Raw genomic sequence first — 27130 nt, 5'->3', positions numbered from 1 at the left:
ATACACTATATAAAAAGACACATAGGCATGTTTTTCTCAATATCTGACATGAAATCAGAATAAATCTTTCCTGTTTTTGGTCAATTAGGATTACCATAATTATTATTTGCCAAATGCCAGAATAATGAGAGAGAGAGGGAATGTTTTAAGGCATTTTTATTACTTTCTGCAATGTCAAAAGTTTACATACACCAAGAATACTATGCCTTTAAACAATTCTGGACTGCCCATATGATGATGTAATTTGTTTGGAAGCTTCTGTTAAGTTTGTTGGCAACATCTGAGTTAATTAGAGACACACCTGTGGATGTATTTCAATGCACACCTGAAACACACTGCTTCTTTGTGTAGCATCATGGGAAAGTCTAAAGAAATCAGCCAAGATATCAGGAAGAGAATTGTGACTTGCACAAGTCTGGCTCAACCTTGGGTGCAATTTCAAGATACCTGAAGGTGCATCGTTCAGCTGTACAAACAATTATATGCAAGTACAAACAAGATGGGAATGTCCAGCCATAATACCGCTCAGGAAGGAGACTGGTTCTGTGTCTCAGAGATGAACGTGCTTTGGTCCTCCAACATGTGGATATCAACCCAAGAGCAAAAGCAAAAGACCTTGTGAAAATGATGGCGGAAGCTGGTAAGATTGTGTCAATATCCACAGTGAAACGAGTACTGTATCAACATGGGCTGAAAGGCCACTCTGCCAGGAAGAAGCCATTACTCCAAAAGAAACATAAAAAAGCCAGATTAATGTTTGCAAATGCACACAGGAACAAAGACCTACATTTTTGGAGACATGTCCTGTGGTCTGACAAAACTAAAATGGAACTTTTTGGCCATAATGACCATCGTTACGTTTGGAGGAAAAAGGGAGAAGCTTGGAAGCCTAAGAACACCATCCCAACTGTGAAACACAGGGGTGGCAGCATCATGTTGTGGGGTTGTTTTGCTGGAGGAGGGACTAGTGCACTTCACAAAATAGATGGCATTATGAAGAAAGAAGATTATGTGGAAATACTGAAGCAACATCTCAGGACATCAGCTAGGATGTTGGGCGGAAATGGGTTTTCCAAATGGACAAAGTTACAAAGTGGCTTAAGGATAACAAAGTCAATGTTTTGGGGTGGCCATCACAAAGCCCTCATCTCAATCCTATTGAAAATATATGGGCAAAGCTGAAAAGGCAAGTGAGAGCAAGGCGACCAATAAACATGGCTCAGTTACACCAGTTTTGTCAGGAGGAATGGGCCCAAATTCTGAACAACTATTGTGAGAAGCTTGTGAAAGGATATCCAAAATGTTTGACTCAAGTTATACAGTTTGGTACCAAATATTAATAAAAATATATGTAAATGTCTTAACCCCTTAAGGACCGGGCTCATTTTCACCTTCAGGACCAGGCCATTTTTTTGCAAATCTGACTAGTGTCACTTTATGTTGTGATAACTTACTAACTGACTAACTGACTTATCCAGGCCATTCTGAGATTGTTTTTTCATCACATATTGTACTTCATAAAACTGGTAAAATGGAGTCCAAAAAATTCATTTTTATTTATAAAAAAAATACCAAATTTGGCAAAAATTTGGAAAAATTTGCAAATTTCCAAGTTTCAATTTCTCTACTTCTATAATAAATATTAATACCTACAAAAATAGTAATTACTTTACATTTCCTATATGTCTACTTCATGTTAGGATCATTTTGGGAATGACATTTTATTTTTGGGGGACGTTACAAGGCTTAGAAGTTTAGAAGTAAATCTTGAAATTTCTCAGAAATTTTCAAAAACCAACTTTTTAAGGACCAGTTCAGGTCTGAAGTCACTTTGTGAAGCTTACATAATCGAAACCACCCAAAAATCACCCCATTCTATACACTACACCCCTCAAGGTATTCAAAACTGATTTTACAAACGTCATTAACCCTTTAGGTGTTCCACAAGAATGAATGGAAAATAGAGATACAATTTCAAAATTTCACTTTTTGGGCAGATTTTCCATTTCAAATTTTTTTTTCCAGTTACAAAGCAAGGGTTAACAGCCAAACAATACTCAATACTTATGGCCCTGATTCTGTAGTTTACAAAAACTCAATATTTAGTTTACAGAAACACCCCATATGTGGTCGTAAACTGCTGTACGGGGACACGGCAGGGCGCAGAAGGAAAGGAATGCCATATGGTTTTTGGAAGGCAGATTTTGCTAGACTGTTTTTTTTGACACCATGTCCCATTTGAAGCCCCCCTGATGAACCCCTAGAGTAGAAACGCCATAAAAGTTACCCCATCTAAGAAACTACACCCCTAAGGTATTCAAAACTGATTTTACAAACGCCGCTAACCCTTTAGGTGTTCAACAAGAGTTATTGGCAAATGGGGATGAAATTGCAGAACTTCAATTTTTGGCCAAATTTTCAATTTTAATCCATTTTTTCCAGTAACAAAGCAAGGGTTAACAGCCAAACAAAACTCAATATTTATGGCCCTGATTCTGTAGTTTACAGAAACACCCCATATGTGGTCGTAAACTGCTGTACGGGCACTGTACGGGCACACGGCAAGACACAGAAGGAAAGGAATGTCATACGGTTTTTGGAAGGCAGATTTTGCTGGACTGTTTTTTTCTTTTTGACACCATGTACCATTTGAAGCCCCCCTGATGCACCCCTAGAGTACAAACTCTAAAAAAGTGACCCCATTTTAGAAACTACGGGATAGGGTGGAAGTTTTGTTGGTACTAGTTTAGGGTACATATGATTTTTGGTTGCTCTATATTACACTTTTTGTGAGGCAAGGTAACAAGAAATAGCTGTTTTGGCACCATTTTCTTTTATTATTCACAATATTCATCTGACAGGTTAGATCATGTGGCATTTTTATAGAGCAGGTTGTCACTGACGCGGCGATACCTAATATGTATACTTTTTTTATTTATGTAAGTTTTACACAATGATTTCATTTCTGAAACAAAAAAAATCATGTTTTAGTGTTTTCATAGTCTAAGAGCCATAGTTTTTTAAGTTTTTGGGCGATTATCTTCGGTAGGGTCTCATTTTTTGAGGGATGAGATGACAGTTTGATTGGCACTATTTTGGGGTGCATATGACTTTTTGATCACTTTCTATTACACTTTTTGTGATGTAAGGTGGCAAAAAATGGTTTATTTAGCACAGTTAAATTTTTTTTATTTTTTACGGTGTTCACCTAACGGGTTAGGTCATGTGATATTTTTATAGAGCCGGTCGATACTGACACGGCGATACCTAATATGTATACTTTTTTAAATTTATGTAAGTTTTACACAATACAAATACAATGCAAAACAAAAAAAATGATGTTTTAGTGTCTCCATATTCTGAGCCATAGTTTTTTTATTTTTTGGGCGATTGTCTCAGGTAGGGGCTCATTTTTTGCAGGATGAGGTGACGGTTAGACTGGTACTATTTTGGTTGGCGTACGCCTTTTTGATCGCTTTCTGTTGTACTTTTTGTGATGTAAGGTGACAAAAATATTGTTTATTTAGCACAGTTTTAATTTTTTATTTTTTACGGTGTTCATCTGAGGGGTTAGATCATGTGATATGTTTATAGAGCTTGTCGATACGGACGCGACGATACCTAATATGTCTATGTCTTTTCCCTATTTTTTACAATTCTTTTTTACTTTATTTTTGGAAAAGGACGTTTTTAGTTTTTTTTACTTGAAACTTTTTTTTTTTTTACTTAAATTTTATTAACTTTTATTATTTGTCCCACTCTGGGACATCAACATTACAGGGTCTGATCCCTGTTTTAATGCAGCACAATATATCTGTATTGTGCTGTATTGAACTGTTAGTGTGTTACACTGTAAGACGCTAACAGTTGCCTATGAGACCCAGCCTGGGGGCTGGGCCTCTTAGGCTTCCGTACATGCCAGGCCCCAAGCCTTGGAATGGCCTGGGGCTGCCATGGCAACCATCGAGTCCCCGCCACAGCAGTGCGGGGACCGATGGATGAGGTGAGGGAGCGCAAACCTCCCATATGCCGCGGTCAGCGCTGACCGCGGCATATGAGGAGTTAATCCACTGGCATCTGCGTTATCGCCGATGCTGGTGGATGCAGCAGGGATCCGGCTGTCAGTAACAGCCGGATCTCTGCCGCTGATCGTGGGACCGCACACGGGGGGGGGGGGGGGGGGCGACTGCAGGACGAGAACGTTCGTCCTCTAGCACTAAGTGCCGGAGATTTAGGATGAGCATTCTCGTCCTGGGTCGTTAAGGGGTTAAAACATTCTCTCTCTCATTATTCTGGCATTTGGCAAATAATAATAATTATGGTAATCCTAATTGACCAAAAACGGGAAAGGTTTTCTAATTTCATGAGCGAAAAACATGCATATGTGTCTTTTTATATAGTGTATGTAAACTTCTGGTTTCAACTCTATCTATCATCAAATTTCTATCTATCCATATCTCTATCTATCTATCTGTCTGTCTATGCTAGGGATGGCCAACCTGTGGCTCTCCAGCTGTTGTAAAACTACAACTCCCACCATGCCCTGCTGTAGGATGAAAGCTGTAGGCAGTCTGGGCATGCTGGGAGTTGTAGTTGGTCATCCCTGATCTGTGCAATTGGTTCAGGGGCAGTTTGGCCATAGACCCCACAGGGAAATTTCTCAGTGGGCCAATATCCAGGGGGCTGCCCAAGCCCTGGCTGGGTACATAATGATCTGATGCTCAACAGCCGCAGTTGCCCTCCTGAACTTAACTGTATTACCTATCCTTCAGGATGGTGTTCTTCTCTGCCCCCTTGGCTTTTAAGGATTTTGTCCTTGATATATATCATGTTTTGTAACTAATAAAGTATTTATGATATTTGATAATTGTACGTAGCCAGCTTCGTTTTTCCTATAGGTTTTGCATATTTCATGGGAGCTGGTACTCGTGATTGTTTATAGGTTGATCCTCGTACTGTTGCCGCAACATGGATTGTACAGTATATGCTAACTTTAGCTCAGGCATGAGGATCCCTTTTGGTTTTTCTGTTTTTGTATATTCAATTAAAAATGTCATACTGTTTTGTTTCTGCAGACCCTATGCAGATATTGAGGAAAGTTAGCAAAGCTTTTCTGACCACTTTTTTTAAAATTAGGGCGTAGGCACAGTGACGCCCCAGAAAACTGACATAAATTACCATTGAAATTTGAATCCCTGGTGCATGGACATACTGTGTGCACCTCTTAATACATTTGGCACATCTTACTCCACTGCAGCCCATATTTCTGGTGCAGTAATCAGAATCTTTCTAGTAAGGTAACAAGTCTCTTTATTCCACCGTCCCAGGTGCACAAAAGGAAAGAGGTTGTTCTGCAGAACAGCGGATGGCTTTTTCTTTCAGGTGGTTGTAGTTCGCTTTTTAGCTCTGCTACTAATCCAGCAGAACAAACACCCAATCCTGCCCAACAGACCGGCTGCTCGGGAGTCTTTATTCTTTTTTAAATCAGATAAATTTGTATTATTTTGTAAAAATAAACAATATCATTTTGCTAAATTGCTTGTGTCATATATTATGTTCAACACAGTGCAAAAATACTCATTGTACAAAACAGGATAGTCAATAAACAGGATGCTTAACATAAAGATCCAACAACCAAACTCTGCCCCTGGGTTCCAGCTCCATCTCTGCCCTGCCTTCTCTGCAGGTCCTGGGGGTCAGTGATGGAACTGGAAACCTAGCAGCGGGGATCAGGTAAGTATGATTACCACCATGGATACAGCCATGCTGAAGCATCTTTAGAAAAGGTCCCCAGGGATGAACAACCCTGTTAATCCTTTTCCCTTCATGAATCCACCCTAGAAGGAAAGAAAGTGCAATGCAGTAGTCACTATCATCAACCTACAAGATTGGATGTATAATCTACATCGGAGCTGTAGAGACAAAACGGTAGTAAATTTTAATTACAGTAAGACCTAGTCCAACAATGCTTCTTTTGTCATTTTGTATGCATGGAGGGACAGCCTTTTATTGAACCTGTGTTACAGGAAAGGAACGTCTTGCAGAATGTCTGGGTACCACCCCAGCTGAAGCACATACATTTATGGAATGCTTTCTTCAGAAGTACAAAGTGTCTGACTTCACACAGAAAGTTATAGAGCAGTGTCACAGTAAAGGTACTGTACAATACGTTTGGATTTTCCACTCTTTCATGGTTTCTGTGCAAGTTAGAGATTTTTCAATCTTCGAATCGCTAGGACAGGGGTAGACAAGCACTCATCATGCACATTTGCTTGGCTGTTCTCTGAACTCCCTCAGAAGTGAAAGGAGCATGCTGGGAATTGTAGTTTCACAACGGCTTGAGTGCCGAAGGTTGCTGATCCCTGCGCAAGGATATGGGTGGTGGTAGTGGCGTTATGTTGCTGTTCAAGGGAAAAAAAACATTGAAGGGGGCGCTGCATCCCTTTAATTCTCAGGATTATGGGGTTCCACTGGTCAGACCCCCAACAAGCATAGAGTAATGGCATATCCTAGTGAATGAATACACCTTTGTCTTGTATGTCCAGTCAGCTCAATTCAGCTACATGTAGGAGAGTTTATGCTTACATGGAAGTCAGATGTGGAATTCAAACAAAATCCCAGTGCACCCATTCTTTCTTAAAGGGGTTGTGCATGTAGTATATATTAATGAGCTATCCTCACGATAGGTCATCAATATCTGATCGATGGGGGTCTGACACCAATATTTGATCAGCTGTTTGAAGAAGAGATGGCACACTGTGTGAGCGCTACTTCCTCTTCATTACACTGCCCTTAGTCTCGGAAGTGCAGTGTTATTACAAGTACTCTCCCCATTCACAGGAATGGAGCAAGTACTTGTAATGAAGAGGAAGTAGTGCTTGTGCTGTTCATATGTCCCTTTAGGACTTATGCATGTTATAGATAACATTTTGGCTGTCTGCAGCCATCACTAGGGGGTGCTAAGGAGCTTACTGCATACTGTTTATACAATGAACTCTTTATGATAAAATAGTATGAAGTAAGCTCCCAAGCTCCCCCTAGTTTCAGCTGCAGGTAGCCAGAATGTTATGCTTTAAGGTTTGGAACTTTGTATTAGAAAAACTGAGCTAAAATGACACGGTGTTAAAAGGCAGACATCTTCTTTGAGGACTTTTTTTAAAGTTTAGCTTTGGTGTGATTTGAAACAATAAATAGGATTGAAATAAAATAAAAAATGGGTCTTTACCTGTATACTATTTTGGATGCATCCATACATGCAAGAAAATCCTACAGAATCTGTATTATGTGAACAGTGCCTAATCCAGGTCATCCCTGCAGGATGATGGGTTGTCAACAATATTAATAATAATAAAAATAGTAACAACATAAAAGATTAGTCAGTGTAGTGAAATGATATTAAAATAAAAAATATAAAGGAGAAACAGGCTCACTTCACTGAGGAGGAGGTAAAAGAGATAAAGCTGAAGACACTCTTTGACTCTACCTCCCCCGCCAGGATCGCTTGTAGTATCTCAGGAACAAAACTCAGCAGTTTTCAATGGTAACTTCTTGTGGTTCCTTTTATTAGTATCTCAGTTGGGCTCAACACATTTTCGGGGTAAATAACCCCTTCTTCAGGAGCAGTCTTACAATAAAAAAGTTGATCCCGACTGAGATACTAATAAAAGGAACCACAAGAAGTTACCATTGAAAACTGCCTGTGTTTTGTTCCTGAGATACTACAAGCGATCCTGGCGGGGGAGGTAGAGTCAAAGAGTTTCTTGAGCTCTATCTCTTTGACCTGCTCCTCAGTGAAGTGAGTCTGTTTCTCCTTTATATTTTTTATTTTAATATCATTTCACTACACTCACTAATCTTTTATGTTGTTACTATTTTTATTATTATTAATATTGTTGACAACCCAACTAATTGGGACAAACAGTATAACTAACAGGTGGCTTCAGGAGCACTTGGAGGTGTTTTTTTTTGTTTTTTTTCTTGTCCCGATTGACGTATTCTGAAGAGCGATCTTAGGGTGCCCTCCAGTAAGCCACCAACGGCAGCCTTACTGCTTCGGTATATTCTTACCTTTATCTTTCATGTGTGAACAGTATATATAGACCCGATTTTTTATGTAACATTTTTTTATATAATATTTTTTATACAAGTCTATGCTCCTGTGGTTCCCCGCTTGTGATGTCCGGGTGTCCTTTCCTACCAGAAAGGTTCTCCCGTACTAACACTCCATTATTATTCTTTCTCGATACTTGGGTTTTTATAGGCCACTCAAGACCCGGACTGGAACGTGGAAAGTAGTCACCCACCCAGCACTTTGACCACTCCCAGTAAGAGCCGTTCCGGATCAGCTATACAGCCATACTAAAATAGCAAAGTGTAAATTCGAAAATACCTGCTCTTACTTCACCTTCCGTCAATGACGGACCCTTGCGCCTTCCTACATACCTCCCCTCCTTTGTTCAACCTGAGGGGGTGAACACTTGCCAGACAGTGTACCCGGAACAGGGCATCCGCGTTTCTCTGTAAGCGGCCTGCCCTGTGTTCCACTGAGAATTTGAAGTTCTGTAATGACAAGAACCATCTGGTGACCCAAGCATTCCTCTCTTTGGCCTGGCTCATCCACTTGAGAGGGGAGTGGTCGGTCACCAGATGGAACTTTCTCCCCAACAGATAATAGCGAAGAGACTCAAGTGCCCATTTGATGGCTAGGCACTCTCTATTCACTATACTGTACCTAGTCTCTGGGGTGAGTTTGCGGCTCAGGAAAACAACGGGATGTTCCTCCCCATTGATTTCCTGAGAGAGTACAGGTCCGAGGCATCGGTCTGTACCACAAACTCCCTCATGAAGTCGGGCATCACCAAAACCGGTGACCCGCACAGGACCGACATCAACGCGGATAAAGCCTCTTCCGCCTGGTCATTCCAGCGGACCATCACGGACTTCCTTCCCTTCAAGAGCCCTGTCAATGGAGCCGCTAAAGTGGCAAGATGGGGAACGAACCTCATATAATAGCCCACCATTCCCAGGAATGACTTTACTTGCCTAGTGGTGACAGGTCGGGGCCAATTCCGAATCGCCTCTATTTTATTCACTTGGGGTTTGATAACTCCACGTCCAATGACGTACCCCAGGTACTGAATCTCCCCTAACCCTATCGTGCATTTCTTTGGGTTCGTGGTCAGTCCAGCCTTTCTAAAGGAGTCCACTACAGCCTGCACTTTGGGTAGATGACTTTCCAAGTCGGTATTCTGGATGACGATATCGTCCAGGTAAGCCGACGCGTACCGATGATGTGGATGAAGTACAATGTCCATGAGTCATTGGAACGTGGCGGGGGCACCATGCAGACCAAAGGGTAACACTTTATACTGATACAGCCCCTCAGGGGTGAAAAGGCAGTTTTCTCTTTGGCAGCCTCTGTTAAGGGCACCTGCCAGTAGCCCTTCGTGAGGTCCAAAACAGAAAAATATCGGGCTTGTGCTAACCTCCTCATAAGCTCATCTACCCGGGGCATGGGATATGCATCGAACTTGGAAATTTTGTTTAGTTTGTGAAGACCCGGCCTGGAAAGTCCCGTCTGGCTTGGGTATTAAGACTATCGGACTGGCCCATTCACTTTTGGACTCCTCAATGATGTCTAGTTGCAGTATTAGCTGCACTTTCTCCAAGCCTCGGGTACCCGGTATGGTTTTAACCGGACTTTTGCCTGAGGCTCAGTGACAATGTCATGCTGGATTATGGAAGTGCGTCCAGGGAGGTCTGAGAACACATCTGTGTTCTGACTAATGAACTCCCTGGCTTCCCAATCCTGGTTAGAGGATAGCCTGTCAGCAATTTTTACTGTGGCAACTGCTTCTCTTACATCAGACCGAGGAGCCTAAACCTTTTCTCCTACAAAACCTGTCCGCGGGCTGTCTTCAGTAGAGGACTCCCTATCTTTCCATGGTTTTAGTAAATTCACATTGTACACCTGCTCCGGCTTTCGCCACTCCGGCTGATGTACCTTGTAATTTACTTCTCCCACTTTCTCGAGTACCTCGTAGGGCCCCTGCCATCTAGCCAGGAACTTACTGTCTACGGTTGGTACCAGAACCAAAACCCGATCACCTGGGTTAAAGTTCTGGACCCGGCGGCAAGTCCTCTACCGTATTCTACCAACACACTCAGCGGGGTTGTCTCCCCCTCTTCCACCGAAGTGGCGGTCACCCCTACTGCTGGCCCTTCGGCCTCGAATTCCCAGGGTTATGGCCTCCCGCTTGAGCCAGGCCACTCTGCTGAAGTTACCCCTGACTCAGGGGCATCAACAACTCTCACAGCCGGCCACAGGGCCAGGAAGCCCGGAAAATCTCTCCCCATTATTAGTTCATAAGGTAAAGTGGTGGCAATGGCTACCTCGTGGGTCTACTTCCCGCCTCCCGTGGATAGAGACACCAGGGCGGTGGGATAGTCCTTTAAATCACCGATTTTTTGGCCAGTATACTCCTCAGGCCGCACCAGGGTAGCTCTTACCAGGGACACCAGACTGCCTAAATCCAACAAAGCCACTTCCAGAGTGTCTCCCACTTCTACCTGGCACAGGCGGTTATTGTCTATAGTCTCTGGGATATCTGATGCACACAGCTTCCTGGCATACAACGAGTTGCATTAGCCATAATTAGTCTCCATGGGTTCGCCCAGATGGGGACAGTCTGCCCTTACGTGGCCAGGCTCCTGACACTGCCAGCTTACTATCGTAGTTGGGTCTACGGGGGGTGCACCCCGGGTGGGCTTGGTTGGCACAAGTCTCTGATCGTGGATGGAGATTGCTGGTGTTTGGCTGGCCCCTCCCAAATGAACCCCCTTTCAAATTCCTGGTAGCCTCATAGCATTCCACCAGGTCCACCATCTCAAGGGCATTACCAGGAGACACCTGGCCGATCCAGTGCTGGAGGGGGTACGGTAAAGCCCTCCAGAACACATCAGCCAACAGACCGTCCAACATAGCAGTGGGACTGAGCATGTCAGGTTGCAGACATTTTTGCAATAGGTGTAATAGGGTATAATACTGGGGCCTCCTGGGCTCAGCCGGGTTAAACTCCTACTGATTCACCCGCTGGGCCTGGACTAATACATTCACCCCTAATCTCGGCAGGATCTCACCCTTTACTGTCGGGTAATCAGCTGCTTGATCATCCGGTAAGTCAAAATACACCTGCTGGGGTCCAGACGCCAGGAACGGAGTGACGACCTCAGCCCATTGCACCCGGTGTAGCTTCTCTCTCAAGGCTGCCTACTCGAAGATCGCCAAATAGGTCTCGACGTTGCATACATCTTGGGCATCGCCGCACGGACCGCTTTCCGGTCATCGTGGACGCTCTGGGTTGCTCCTGCTGCTTGTAAAGCCGTTATATGTTGTAACAGCAGCTGGTTTGTTTCCTGCTGTTGCTTATTGGCCTCCCGCTGTTGCAGGTTAGCTTCCACGAGGGCTTTTACGACAGCTTCCATTTTGTCAAGGGACACGGGTTGCAATCTCGCTGGTTTGATGTAAGACATACAACCGTGCCCGGAAAAACTTAAATATTTCTGCCTGCAGTACAGAGGCAAAGTACAAGTTTGTAATTCAAATGTCTGTGTTTATTCACACATAAGGTCAAACAAAAAGCACTCTTTACAAGGTTGGTGTTTGTTCACAACAAGTAGAAAGTTCGTGCATAACAAAAAAACGTGACTTTGTCAGCGGTTCTGCCTCCAGCAGTCAAATTGCAGGCTTTCGGTGGCCTGCTTTCCCAATACACAGGTTTCAGCTTTTCAGCCCAGCAGAAGGCTCAGTTCCTACACCAGCGATTGCCAGAGCTATTCTGTCATAGAGAGGTAATCACTCCCAGCTGACACTGCTGGCTGGGTTTTTTATAGGCCAGTGAAGACCCGACCTTGAATGTGGGGAGTAGTCACCCACCCAGCACTTTGACTACTCCCAGTAAGAGCTGTCCCGGATCAGCTATAAAGCAATACTAAAATAGCAAAGTTTCAAATCAGCATTAGCTGCCGCTGACACCTGAAAATACCGGCTCTTACTTCACCGAGGCCAGGTACCTCGGTGACACATACCTTCCGTCAATGACGGACCCTTGCGCCTTCGTACAATACATTAAGGCCTAATAAACAGAATCTTGATAGTTTCTGGGGAAGTTTAGTAAGTTTATTAATGCAATTTATTGGTAAACAAGGTAAAAGAGAGAGAAATTGACTGGGACTTGGGTCAGAAGTAGGGACTGTCCTTGGGAGGCATACACTTGTGTATGAATATTTTTTGATTGTAAGCGTGTAAGAAGTGGAACATTATGGATTAAATTTCATAATGGAAAGCGCAGAACCACATCATCATCATCATCAAAAAAAGAGAGCCAGGAATCACTGGAGATCTGGGCAGTCAGTTTCTCATTATTGGGGCATTTACTGCATGGTATAGTAAATCGTATTGTCATAAATATCTTATGACAGTGTTGCCCAACCTACAGTGTTTTGACTGCTTAACCTGCTTCACTATGAGACTACAAAGCTGGCTTTGAGGGGACGGAAGCAGGGGAACTACTGAGGATGGCGGTCCACCACTGACTGCAGGAGGTAGACCAAAATTGTGGCTGCAGGAGAAGCAGCAGGGAGCGCTTCCAGAGAGGAAAATGTAATGTTCATAAAAACCTAACAATTTTAATAGCATGTATATTGCAATAATACTTCATTGCTCTTTTCATTGCATAGCAATACTTTTCGTGGGATAACCCTCGTTGATATTCTCGATAATGGTCATTGCTGTGGGACCATGTTGTCATCTAGTTTTTTAAAAGGACACTTCCATAAAAAATTTATTCCATATTATTATATGAATATTCTGTGTACTTTTATTAGTGGTGATTTTAATATTCTTTGGTGCTGGTGGATTCAACCTATTACTAAAGCATAAAGCATTCGTGCTATTGTTCTGTTTTTTAGGATTTGTGATTTCACTTATGGGACGCAAAAGATCTCTACCTCATATCCATTCAAAGAACTATGGCCTAAGGGCCCAGGCAGAAAGGCAAGCAGTCAATTTTGTCATCCAAGGTAAATAATTGTATGTACAGGGGGTTAGGAGGCGGTTTATTGACAGGGCCAGTAGTGTAAACGCGATCACACCTGGCCCTGCCAGTCAAAGTGGAGAGGGCACAGCAGTTGCAGAGAGAGCTGAGCCTCTAAGAGTAATGGCAATGCCCCTGTTGCTCCTAGAGGCTCATTTGCATACATTAAAACATAATTTCTCTCAGCAATGTGGTCACATAGGAACATGGGACCAACACCGATGTCTTCAGCTGCCAAGCGCACATGTAACAGGTCAGCCAGTGTCATAGGTACATAGCAGAGATTATTAAAATGGTGATAAATCGAAACACAAATGTTTCATCATATAAAGTGTGTATGTCATTTGCAAATAAAACAGTTATAAATGGAAACCTGGAGGCAGCAGATTATGTGTAAAATAATTTCTGCATTTGGTTTCAGCTTTTCCTTCTAAATCGTGTTCAGTATGATTTTATTTTCTAGGATCTGCTGCTGACCTGTGCAAACTGGCAATGATAAAAATTTCTGCGTCAGTCACATCGTCTTCTCACCTAACAGCGAGGTAAGTAGACGTTAATATAAATGCAAATCAGTTTCCCATATTTTACCTACGATTGTATTTCCAGTTAGCTACTGACATCTGTACGTTCACACAATAAAGAGAGCAGTTCCAGGCGACCATTTTATGAGTGATAAATGAAGAGAACTCTTCATCCACTATTGAGGCAAAAATATATTTCCAGTATATCACGTTCTTGTGTATGAAGATCGTTTACCCCGAATATAAAAAGTATCAGAAAATTACCTCCTCTTCTGTGAGGTCTACTCGCCAATTTCTCAATTCTAAAACTTGAATGACGTTAAATACAAACAACATGGCAGCTCCCTTAACCCCTTAAGGGGATTGGGCCAAGTATTAAAGAGATCTCTTATTTAAGGAATTAGGAGAAGGAATAACAGAATGGCGGGGGTCAGACTGCTAGACTCCCCAAGAACAGAAACCCCCGTTCGACTATCCTAATTAAACCACAGGTCAAGCTCACAACCTGCCTTCATTCTCTACGTATTGATCCATTAGTTATCCCCTAACCTGTGGATACTGAATATGCAACATTTCCTATAAAGATGTATTCCTTCTACAAAGTTTTTCCCTATCATAACTATTTGATTGGTGGCGGTCCGACTGCTGGAACCCTTACAATCTTGAGAAGGTACAGGGCCCCCCCAAATAAATGGAGGGGCAGATCAAATAGAGAGGAAAGGAGTGGGGACATGCCACTCCATTCATTTTGGGGGGGGGGGCACTAGGTACAGGTCCCAGTTATCATGAACAGTTGGGGTCCCAAAGGTCAGACCCCCGCTAATCTAATAGTTTTCTGCTGCCCTGTGAATAAGGGATAACTTGATATAACTGGACTTCCCCTTTAAGATGTACAACTTTTGCCCAGTAATAACAAATTTTATAATAGGCCTCCAGCTTTCATGACAACCCCTTTTATGCTGGGTGTTGCTTCCCACTTTCTAGTCACCTAGATGCTGCTGTTGCTATTGACTGTGATACCTAAGTGGTTAAATGGCCAGGATCTGAGTTGGCTATACGAACACAACAATTATCACTAATACGCGGATGAATAGACCTTTTAATGACAGAAGAGGATGACTCACAAATTAATTTTTACTAGGGGTTATTTCAGGGAAAATACTGATAAATGCATGCCTACTAGCAAAATGCTGCTTTTAGGCAACTTAGATAAAAGGGTTAATGTAGGGGTGCAGCTATAGGGGATGCACACAGGGAATGTTGGCTGGTGGTGCCCGAATGCTGCTGTGCTACATAAGAAGACACCAATATTATAAATACGATGTGGTAGGTGGAGGACCCTGTTAGACATTTTGCACTGGGGACGAGAATCTCAGAATAAGGCCTCTTTCACACGACCATATGGCTATTTCAGTGTTTGCGGTCCGTTTTTCACTGATCCGTTGTTAAGTTTTTTTGTTTCCGTTGTGTTTCCGTTTCCGTTCCATTTTTCCGTTCAGTTTTTCCGTATGGCATATACAGTAATTACATAGAAAAAATTGGGCTGGGCATAAAATCTTCAATAGATGGTTCCGCAAAAACGGAACAGATACGGAAGACATACGGATGCATTTCCGTATGTGTTCTGTTTTTTTTGCAGCCCCATTGACTTGAATGGAGCCACAGAACGTGATTTGCGGGCAATAATAGGACATGTTCTATCTTTCAACGGAACGGAAAAACGGAAATACGGAAATGGAATGCATACGGAGTACATTCAGTTTTTTTTGCAGAACCATTGAAATGAATGGTTCCGTATACGGACCGTATACGGAACGCAAAAAACGGCCCGCAAAACGGAAAAAAAAAAACGGTAGTGTGAAAGAGGCCTAAGGGAGCATTCACAAGACCGTGTTGGCTTTGCGGTCTGCAAATCACGGATCCGTGTGTTCCGTATGTCTTCAGTTATCTTTCCGTTTCCGTTCCGTAAGTCTGTATAATACGGACGTGGTGCTTCCGTGTGTCATCCGTTTTTCACGGTCCGCAAAAAACTGAAATGGGGTTTCCTAGAATGTTTTCAGTTCAGGGGTCCGCAAAAAACGGATGACATACGGATGCATTTCCGTGTGCTATACGTTTTTTACAGACCCAATGACTTTCTATGGGGCCACAGACCGCAATTTGCGGCCAAGTATAGGACATGTTCTAAAATAAAAGCAACGGACACACGGAACGGACAGCACACGAATGACAATGAAAGGCATTCCGCAATTTTTGCGGACCCATAGAAATGAATGGGTAAGAAAAACACGGTCGTGTGAATGCTCCCTTAGGTAGAAGACCTGTGAAATACAGCATGAGAGCCATCAATACATTACATGCCCTCAGTTCAGATGATTTTAATTTATGTCTACGAGTGACTGTTTTCAGCACACATCTGTGCATTACATGGACAGCTCATTGATTTCAACTGTGTAACGCTTCATTTCTCCTGTGGGGGCGCTGCAGTACTCCACAGATTATAGGTGATTGCTGGGGGACCCTACAGCAGAAAGTTATGGTCAGTAGACCCTCCTAAAAATGCTATGTCCAAAGCGGAGCTGCAGACATTAGGACTAGGGTTCCTTTTAAAAAGCTGTCAGAATTTATCTGCAAATGAGTTAAATTATTCTAAGTTTCCAAATAAGTGGGATGTTTATGCCACATTGATGCACTTGCATGATAGTTACGGCACATGTCCATGTTTTGTGAATAAATAGGCCCATGTGCCATCTGCAGTTAGTAGAAGGTGCAGTTAAGTGAGTGTTTCACATGGCACAGATGTGAACCCCTGTACCTTTTCCGAAGCCTGGGAGTACATGCCCCTCCTCCCATGTGTTTCAAGCTGCAGAATTGATGCATAATTTAACCATTGCCCGATTAACGAACATATGTCATCCCTTTATTAATGTAAGCTCAGTAACTCCAGGAATAGCCCTTTAAAAATGTTGTCACCCAGTTAATTGCAGCAGTTTCTTCCAGGCTTATTGCTCAGATTCATGATGAATTGTTGTTTGAAGTTCAAGATGCTCAGCTACAAGAATTTGCAGGTCAGATCAACAGTGTGCAATGATACAAACATGTTTAAAGCGCTTTTCAGGCAATTAAATAATATCTGATCAGTGGAGGTCTGACTCCTGGAACCCCGCCAATTAGCTCTTTGAAGGACCTTGGTGTTCAGGTGAACGGTGAGTCCTTTTACATAGCTACATAGGTTCACAGGTCCATCAAGTTCAACCTTTTTCAGACCAATTATACTTACAATATTCATTGTCAGATTAAAGGGGTTATCCAAGACTAAACTTTGTTTAACAGAAGTCTTTAGAGTGGATGGACCGAAGGTGGAGTTCATACTTACCTGGTCCTGGCCACTGGATTCCAGCTGCATCGCTTTATGGCCTCCTCAACAGGTCCTGGGTCTCTGGGAATCAACATCCTACTGATGAGTGTAGCAGGACCACTGCAGCCAATTACTGGCCACAACGGTGACCTGTCACCCATGTGGCATGTGACCAGGGGCGGACTGGGAACTTAAACTGACCCTGAAAAAAATAATAAATGTGGCCCTGTTTTGTAGTCGGGTCAAAATTGATGGAAGGCAGGGCCAACACAAGTAGGCTGGGCCAGCAATACCACATTGCGGCACATTATACCACCCCAACAGAGCCAAATACCACAGTCCATCACAAAATACTGCTGCCAGCAACACAAAATACATCCTCAAAAACTTCCACTGGCCGGCCGTGAGGAAGAATCAGGCTGTGCCCTGGGCATTTGCCCATTGGGAAATTTCCCTGTAAGGTCTATGGCCAATCCGCCCATGCATGTGACCAACTAATGTACCACATGGGTGACAGGTCACCACTGTGGCCAGTGATTAGCTTTTTAAATGTTCCGTACATTCAAATATTTTACATACCACAGATGTCAGATTTACCAGCCAGTAATTATGCGTTCCACCTTTTTACCTACCTTAAATATTCGTACTACATCCGCCATCGTCCAGTCTTGTGGCACTGACTGTGTTACAAGAGAATCTTGTTAGGCCTATGATGTTACGTCCGTTACTTACATGGCCTTTGTGCATCTCAATCCCATTCAAGTAAATGGGATTAAACTGCAATACAGCTTGATTGGCGGGAGTGCCAGCATCCAGATGAGCCATCAGATATTGATGACATGTGCTAAGGATAGGTAATCAGTATTTAATTTCCTGAAACCCCCTTGAATTAAATATATACTGTACTTAATATAAATGTATGTATTGTATGTACTGTAGATATGCACAGAGGTGGACTGGGAACTTAAAGCGGCCCTGGAAAAAATAAAATAAAAGCCCAATGCTGTAGGTGGTTCTGAATTGGCGTAAGGCAAGGCCAATTCAAGTAGGAAGCATCAGCAATGCTATAGTGCAGCACAAAGTACCGTCACAGCATAATGAAATACCACAATGTGACACAAAATACTACACAGCAGAACCAAATACCGCAGTGCAGGACAAACTGCTGCCCAAGCAGCACACACAGCAACACAAAATACCCCCTCAAAAACTGCCCCTCTGTCGGGGCCAGCACCAGCTGCCATATTCGGTTCTCCTCCTCCAGTTGTCTCTAATACAGTTGCAATTAAAAGTATGTGAACCCTTTGGAATGATATTGATTTCTGCACAAATTGGTCATAAAATGTTATCTGATCTTCATCTAAGTCACAACAATAGACAATCACAGTCTGCTTAAACTAATAACACACAAAGAATTAAATGTTACCATGTTTTTATTGAACACACCATGTAAACATTCACAGTGCAGGTGGAAAAAGTATGTGAACCCCCAGACTAATAACATCTCCAAGAGCTAATTGGAGTGATGTGTCAGCCAACTGGAGTCCAATCAATGAGATGAGATTGGAGGTGTTGGTTACAGCTGCCCTGCCCTATAAAAATCACACACCAGTTCTGGGTTTGTTTTTCACAAGAAGCATTGCCTGATGTGAATGATGCCTCGCACAAAAGAGCTCTCAGAAGACCTACGATTAAGAATTGTTGACTTGCATAAAGCTGGAAAGGGTTATAAAAGTATCTCCAAAAGCCTTGCTGTTCATCAGTCCACTGTAAGACAAATTGTCAATAAATGGAGAAAGTTCAGCACTGCTGCTACTCTCCCTAGGAGTGGCCGTCCTGGAGAGATGACTGCAAGAGCCCAGCGCAGACTGCACAATGAGGTGAAGAAGAATCCTAGAGTGTCAGCTAAAGACCTACAAAAGTCTCTGGCATATGCTAACATGCCTGTTAGCGAATCTACGATATGTAAAACACTAAACAAGAATAGATTTCATGGGAGGATATCACAGAGGAAGCCACTGCTGTCCAAAAAAAACATTGCTGCACGTTTACAGTTTGCACAAGAGCACCTGGATGTTCCACAGCAGTACTGGCAAAATATTCTGTGGACAGATGAAACCAAAGTTGAGTTGTTTGGAAGAAACACACAACACTACGTGTGGAGAAAAAGAGGCACAGCACACCAACATCAAAACCTCACCCCAACTGTGAAGTATGGTGGTGGGGGCATCATGGTTTGGGGCTGCTTTGCTGCGTCAGGGCCTGGACGGATTGCTATCATCGAAGGAAAAATAAATTCCAAAGTTTATCAAGACATTTTGCAGGAGAACTTAAGGCCATCTGTCCACCAGCTGAAGCTCAACAGAAGATGGGTGATGCAACAGGACAACGACCCAAAGCATAGAAGTAAATCAACAACAGAATGGCTTAAATAGAAGAAAATACGCCTTCTGGAGTTGCCCAGTCAGGGTCCTGACCTCAACCCGACAGATGCTGTGGCATGACCTCAAGAAAGCAATTCTGTAAAGAGGAATGGTCAAGAATTACTCCTGACCGTTGTGCACGTCTGATCTGCAACTACAGGAAACGTTTGGTTGAAGTTATTGCTGCCAAAGGAGGTTCAACCAGTTATTAAATCCAAGGGTTCACATACTTTTTCCACCTGCACTGTGAATGTTTACATGGTGTGTTCAATAAAAACATGGTACCATTTAATTCTTTGTGTGTTATTAGTTTAAGCCGACTGTGATTGTCTATTGTTGGGACTTAGATAAAGATCAGATCACATTTTATGACCAATTTGTGCAGAAATCCATATCATTCCAAAGGGTTCACATACTTTTTCTTGCAACTGTATATGGAGAAGGCTGAGGAGGTGAGATGCGGGCCCCAATACTGAGCCAAGCCAACCATCAACAAGCTGCCTGGTCTTTCAGTGCCACCAAAAATACAGGAGAATACAGCACTCCATACCTGTTACATCCAGTGGTGTCTCCTCTGAATGTAGACATTGGGCCAGATTTATCATGACTCTGACGCTCACTCCACTTTCACATATGGCTGAAGTCAGTTTTAGCCAAGTCAGATTTATGAACGGCCCTTTAAGACTGTAATAAATGTGGTTTGACGGTAGCAGTTTATCCGTCAGTAAGTAGCTTTACAAAAGTCGCACGTCTTTACGAAAAAGTCGCATGTTCTATTAAAAAGTCTCATAAGATAAGCATGGTCCTCACTGGAGTGAAATTGCGCAATTTTTTGCGACTTTTTTGCGACTTTTTAAATAGTCTCAATAGTAAATCTGTCTAGAGATTAATTTACATAAGAAAACACGCCCACTTTCAGTAAACTGGCGAGCATAGTGCAGAGCAGAAAAAAGTCGCAAATTTTTGCGCAGTTTTAGTGATTGCGCAAAAATTTGCGACTTTTTCACTCCATTATTCTGACTTGAGCTTATGATAAATCTGGCCCATTCTCTTTACTCATCTTCTCCATTCGTCCCAGAACAGTTTCTTTCAGCGATGTCTCATCTCTGCAGAGTTTGATACACAGACATATTAGGTTCTTCTTTTCTATCACCCTCCCCAGAAACTCACCATCCTGGTGCCTTAACAGTGTCATCTTGCTGCCACCCCTAATAATGTGCCTGCTGTGCTTCCCAATGTCCTAAAATACGATACTACAAAAAAATAGTGCCATACAGATAGTCCCCCTGAAAATACTAGTACCGTACAAAAATAATAGAGTGCTCTCAATGATCATAGTGCTCCCTTATAATGCCCTCTGGATTAATAATGCCACCATATAGTGGCCCGAGTAGTAATATGCTTCCCAAGAATAACTCTTGTAGAAATAAAGCACCTCATAGTGCCCCCAGTAGTAATGAAGCCCCTATAGTGCATCCAGTAATAATAATGTCCCTATAGTGCCCCCACTATTAAAAATGCCTCTCTATAGTGCCTTCAGAAATTATGCCCCTGTAGTGCCGCCAGTAATAATAATAAATCCATAATGGGCAGCAGGTTGGCTCAGTGGTTACTAGCATTGGTGTTTTGAAGTGCCTAGGTTCGAATCCGACCAAGGACATCTGCATGTAGTTTGTATGTTCTCCCCGTGTTTGCCTTGGTTTCCTCCGGATTCTCCGGTTTCCCCCCACACTCCAAAGACATACTGATAGGCAACTTAGATTGTGAGCCCCATTGGGGACAGCTTGATGATAATGTCTGTAAAGCGCTGCGGAATATAGTAGTAGCTATATAAGTGCATAAAATAAAAAAATAGTGTTCCCAGTAGTGATAACATTCCCTTTAGTATGTCCAGTTTTAATTATGCCCCCGTATTGTGCCTCTAGTAATAATAAAAATACCCTATATAGTGCACCTGTTAGTATGCTTCCTAAGTGGCTGAGAGGGAAAATAAAAATCAAATACTCACCTGACTCATGCTCCATGCAGCTGTCTGTAATGCGATGCAGGCATCTTCCAGCCTGAGCTGCCTTTGTCCTTGTGCTGGTGGTCGTGATGTCACTGCGCTGCCAGGACAGCTGTGCTTATAGGTTTCAGACCTAGTGGTCTGTGGTCTGTGAGGGTGAACACAAAGCCAGGGACACATCCTTTCCAATGCCGCACCACAATATTCAACTGTTTAACCATCCTGAGGATAGCAATACAGTTGTATTCAGGAGGAGGACCTGCAGCTCACCTCCCAGACTTTTCCGGCTGCCAGGTGAATACTTAGGGACCTGACAATCCCAGGATTGACTAACCTGTGTGTCATTTGCTTAACACGCGGTATAACATTTGTTACCGTTACTAACAAGCATGCCTAAAAATATACATTCATAGGGTTTTATCTGCTGTCTCATCACAGACATTGGTGGCATATCACTAGTATATGTTAATGGCATTGTGCCCCCCCCCCCCAACTGCTAGAATGAAGTGTTAGCAGTGTTAGGAAGGTGCCATTTTCTGGGGGGCTGCATGGTTGGCCATAAAAACAACCCCAGTCCATATGCCCACTTGGGGCCCCCCCCTCTATGATTCAGAATGGAGAGCTGTTTTGTAGGAGCCTCTTCTGTTCAGGATCTTATAATTTGAATGGTGGCCACCTTATAATCAGACATGGGATTCAGGCAGTTCCCTCCAGTTCTCCAGATCCAGTTGTTAAAATTACAACTGGATCGGAGAACCATGTAACCGTCTGAGTCCCGATCCGGTGCTCTGGCGGTGGCAGGGCAGCTGGAGATGTTCACTTCCATTGCTTTGCGTGCCGCTGATAGTTTAGCTCCTTGGTTGTGTGGTGTGTGTGTGTAGTGTATATATGTATGTGTACCATGTATATGGTGTATTTACTGTATATGTATGTGTGTTGCATACTGTATATATGGTGTATGTATATGTAAACGTGTCGTGATGCCGTGTGTCCGCCGTTGAGTAGGGAACCTGTTGTCAAAAATTTGAATCCCACCCCAATATTACATTTCCACTCTAGATGAAATGCCTGGGTGGCCACGGCTTCCCCTAACAAAATCAGCTCTCTGCTAGGAGTGAGACCCAGTCAGATCAGCTGATCTTTCTGTCTGTATTGGGACAACCACTTTGAATCTCCAAAAATTTGGAGCAGAGCAACCGGGAGATGAAATGGCACATCACTTTCCTAGCACATTGGTCGGATCCTCCATCAGTCTCTCATGGGAAGCCCATTTATGTTCACATTTAATGCAGTGCTTTTATTTAATAAATGTCTTTTTCCACATATTTCTAGAACTTGTTAAACACATAATGGAATCCTTACAACACGCTGACAGCGTTCAATTAAAGGTAAAATAATTGCTGTAATGGTGAGTGCTAAAGAAGACTGCATTACTAATTGGAATACTAATTGTGGAAAGAAGTGAGATCTGCACTCTGTTACTACTGTGGGTGTCAATAAAGGACTCGGCAGTCCAGGAATAGTACTGTACACATACTTTATTAAATCAGATTTTTCACGACGTGCCCTCATAGGCCATACGGACAGGCGGTTGTCACGAAAGGTAGAAAATATGGTAGTTACTGAATCAGGCATCCAGGAAAAAGCAGTAGGGGTACGGTCACACGGTCAGGTTTCTTGATGCAATTTTGACAGCCAATATCAGGAGTGGATCATAAAAGGAGAGAAAGTATTAAGGGCAGATACAACTTCTCTTTGTTTGAATCCACTTCTGGTTTTGGCTTAAAAAACTGCATTAGGAAACCTGAACGTGTGGTCGTACCCTAAGGATATCATCTTTAGTTCTGAGGTAAGCATTAAATGGCATCACCTAGGGCAGGGATGCCCAACCACAACTCCCATTATGCTTGAACAGTCTACAGGTATTAGGGCATAGGGCATGCTGGAAAGTATAATTTTGCAATAACTGGAGGGCCGCAGGTTGAGCTTCCCTGACCTAGAGAATGTTCTAAAAGGGCACATTATAACAGATTGCTAGGAAGGTTGCCACAGCATGCTGCACGTGCCACACAACCAGATGGCACCACTGACCTGCCAAGCAATGTAGTAATAAAGGGGCAAATAAAGTGCTGAAGTGAAATGGCTGCTTTATGATTTTCATAAAGTAGTGGCCTATCCTTACAATAGGCAATTGCAGCGAGCCCCTGAGGTGCTAATGTAGAGAATGGGAGTGGTAGTGGCCCTAATGAGGTGTTGTGTCATAGGCCTGTATTACACCAACAGATTATCTGACCTTGTCTGACCAATCATCGGTCAGATGGCCTATTACACACAGATCCTTTGTTATACGCACCAACTATTGGTCTGATTGGACAGATATTTGTCAGATAATCTGTTGCTGTAGTACAGGCCAAAGCGTATTCCCTCAGGCCGTTACTCCTTGGGGAATCAATGCAGTGGAAAGGTGGTTTAAAGAATCAGCCGAGAAATAAAAGTATAAAACCAAAACAGGCCTCAATATACATTATTGCATATTGGGGTTAGCATCACTTATCCGGGTCGGGTCGCCCATCTCTAGTTGTAGCTACACCGGACAGTGAAGTGGAGAGAGAGCTCGTTACTATAGTTCTGCTCCCATTGAAGTCAATTTCCTCTGCCAGAGCTATACCTGATCGCCTGATCAACTAATGATGGCCGATCCTAGCCTACCTCTTTGAGGACACAACCACCTGACATCTAAATGGTGCGTGTAAAGTATAATATTTTTGGGAAAAATACTCTTTTGAACCTTTTGTATGGCACATTTCTTGTTACATTATTTGTTGTTATTTTTGCAGTCGAAGAATTGCAATCCTACTGTTTAGATTATTGCATAACATGATTGTAAGTAATCGCACATCTTCTGCTGATACATTCAAGTATAAGAACTCGACATTCATGTCTTTTCAGGTCCCCCTGAAAGTAGCGCTTACCTCTGGAAAATCCTGGGGATGCATGACCGAGCTTCATGTTGTGAAGTAGGACAGCGGCCTACACAACGGTTCTTTGGTAGCCTTATACTTACCCGGCCTGCACTGATTCTTCTTTGAATCACTAAGCAACTGCTCGGTTGGATCTTTCATCAGCACCTAATTGTCAGTGTGTACATTTTTGTCTTCTGTCTGTAGCCACGGGCCACTGCAGCGGCACAAAAGCCCCTTCATACCAGTTTATTGTACTTTTAGTCACGGTGCTTAGCTGGGAGCTTCAGGTTTTATTTCTAAATTGCAATGGTTATTGAACAAAAGCAAAATTTAAGTGTAGCCTGTATAACATCCATCTACATGACTGTCTCCGATCTCCGAGGGAATATATTACCAAGATCCTTCCCTGGTGTGATTACAGATACGTTACTGCTCACTAATAAGCTGATGATAAAGGTGTTAGTTCTCCTTTTTGCATTAAATATCCATTTACATAGGAACTGTGAATTTCCTCATTTATTTTGTTGCTATGGCACCATGATCTCTTGAGTATACAAGCGTATAGTGGCGAGAAAGAAGGCACTCATAGGGTAAGTATGTAGCAGAACCACAGACCACAGTGCAGCACAAGATCCTGCCCCAGCAGAACCAAATACCACAGTGCAGCACAATATACTGCCCCAGCAGAACCAAATACCACAGAGCAGCACAATATACTGCCCCAGCAGAACCAATTACCACAGTGCAGTACAATATACTGCCCCAGCAGAACCAAATACCACAGAGCAGCACAATATACTGCCCCAGCAGAACCAAATACCACAGTGCAGTACAATATACTGCCTCAGCAGAACCAGATACCACAGTGCAGCACAATATACTGCCCCAGCAGAATCAAGTACCACAGTGCAGCACAATATACTGCCCCAGCAGAACCAAATACCACAGTGCAGCACAATATACTCCCCCAGCAGAACCACAGACCACAGTGCAGCATAATATACTGTCCCAGCAGAACCAAATACCACAGTGCAGCACAATATACTGCCTCAGCAGAACCAGATACCACAGTGCAGCACAATATACTGCCTCAGCAGAACCAAATACCACAGTGCAGTACAATATACTGCCTCAGTAGAACCAGATACCACAGTGCAGCACAATATACTGCCCCAGCAGAACCAAATACCACAGAGCAGCACAATATACTGCCCCAGCAGAACCAAATACCACAGTGCAGCATAATATACCGCCCCAGCAGAACCAAATACCACAGTGCAGCATAATATACTGTCCCAGCAGAACCAAATACCACAGTGCAGCACAATATACTGCCCCAGCAGAACCAAATACCACAGTGCAGCACAATATACTGCCCCAGCAGAACCAAATACCACACTGCTGTACAATATACTGCCCCAGCAGAACCAAATACCACAGTGCAGCACAATATACTGCCCCAGCAGAACCACAGACCACAGTGCAGCACAATATACTGCCCCAGCAGAACCAAATACCACAGTGCAGCACAATATACTATACAATAATATTTTCCCTGTGTGGTCTATGGCTGGTCCGCACCAATGCTCCTTAGGCCTCTTTCACACGAACGATACGGATTGTGTTTGGATGTGTTCAGTCTGTTTTGTCTGCGATTGCGTTCAGTTGTTCAGATTTTTCTGCGTCGGTGTAATCCGTTTAATGCGTGAAGGTTTACAAACCTCTCCTAGCAACGATCAGTGAAAAACGCATTGCACCCGGACTGCATACGGATTACATCCGGATGCAATGCGTTTTTCACGTAATATAAAACATGCTGCAATTCTCACACAACGCAGAACTGATGCGTGGAAAAACAACGCTCATGTACACAGCCCCATTGAAATCAATAGGTCAAGATTCAGTGTGGGTGCTATGCGTTCACTTCACACATCGCACTCCTGTGGAACACTCGCTTGTTCGAAAGGGGCCTTAGAGGTATTATAGGACTACTGAAGATAGTTATGCAATGCCTCATGTTGGCAGTCTCCTATAATATTAGAGAAACTAAAAACATTTCCGCTTTCTGGCTGTAGAATTAATTTTAATCAACTTTCAGAAAAGACAAATAAATCATGTAGACAAATACTACCTGTACTACATGTACTGTATTGTTCTCTACCTGTACTAAATGTACTTTACAGTTTTTTAACTGTACTACATGTACTGTACTGCTCTCTACCCTTACTACATGTACAGTGCTATACTGTTCTCCACATGTACTACATGTACTGTACTGCTCTCTACCTGTACTACATGTACAGTACTATATATACTGTTCTCTACCTGTACAACATGTACTGTACTGCTCTCTACCTGTACTACATGTACAAGGAAAAAAAGACAATGCAGCAGCACCCTGCAAATCAGATAAAGTACAATAATGCCAAAAATTATAGTGCTAATGCTACGCTTATTTATAAAGTGAGATGCTTGGCCAATGCATTTTGTACAAAACCATCTGAGCCCGTCTGCCGTACGTCAAGGTGATCTCTGTTAGACGGGTCCTAACACTAAATACTACCTGTTCTTTTCCTCTAGGTCTTTGCCATGGCAGCGTGCACCTGCTCACTGGGAGGTGCTGACTAACCCCCTTTTTTTGCAGATGTACTATATATACTGTTCTCTACCTGTACAACATGTACTGTACTGCTCTCTACCCTTACTACATGTACAGTACTATACTGTTCTCTACCTGTACTACATGTACTGTACTGCTCTCTACCC

At 43.0% G+C, this 27130-nt stretch overlaps 1 protein-coding gene across 1 annotated transcript in view; it reads left to right on the top strand.

Annotated features, from left to right (window-relative positions):
- The window catches only part of POLN (DNA polymerase nu), a 131254-nt gene extending 106832 nt beyond the window's left edge, over positions 1 to 24422 (top strand). The window contains exons 20-25 of the mRNA XM_044275623.1: positions 6027 to 6155; positions 12970 to 13080; positions 13558 to 13636; positions 16616 to 16683; positions 22734 to 22789; positions 24351 to 24422. Of these exons, the coding sequence (XP_044131558.1) occupies positions 6027 to 6155; positions 12970 to 13080; positions 13558 to 13636; positions 16616 to 16683; positions 22734 to 22789; positions 24351 to 24422 (515 nt within the window). The remainder of the gene's footprint in view (positions 1 to 6026; positions 6156 to 12969; positions 13081 to 13557; positions 13637 to 16615; positions 16684 to 22733; positions 22790 to 24350) is intronic.
- The last annotated feature ends 2708 nt before the right edge of the window (positions 24423 to 27130 follow it).

This window comes from Bufo gargarizans, chromosome 1, assembly GCF_014858855.1.
Source record: "Bufo gargarizans isolate SCDJY-AF-19 chromosome 1, ASM1485885v1, whole genome shotgun sequence".
Taxonomy (NCBI): Eukaryota; Metazoa; Chordata; class Amphibia; order Anura; family Bufonidae; genus Bufo; species Bufo gargarizans.
The sequence above is the reverse complement of the archived record's forward strand: the minus strand, read 5'-3'. Positions and strand labels throughout refer to the sequence as shown.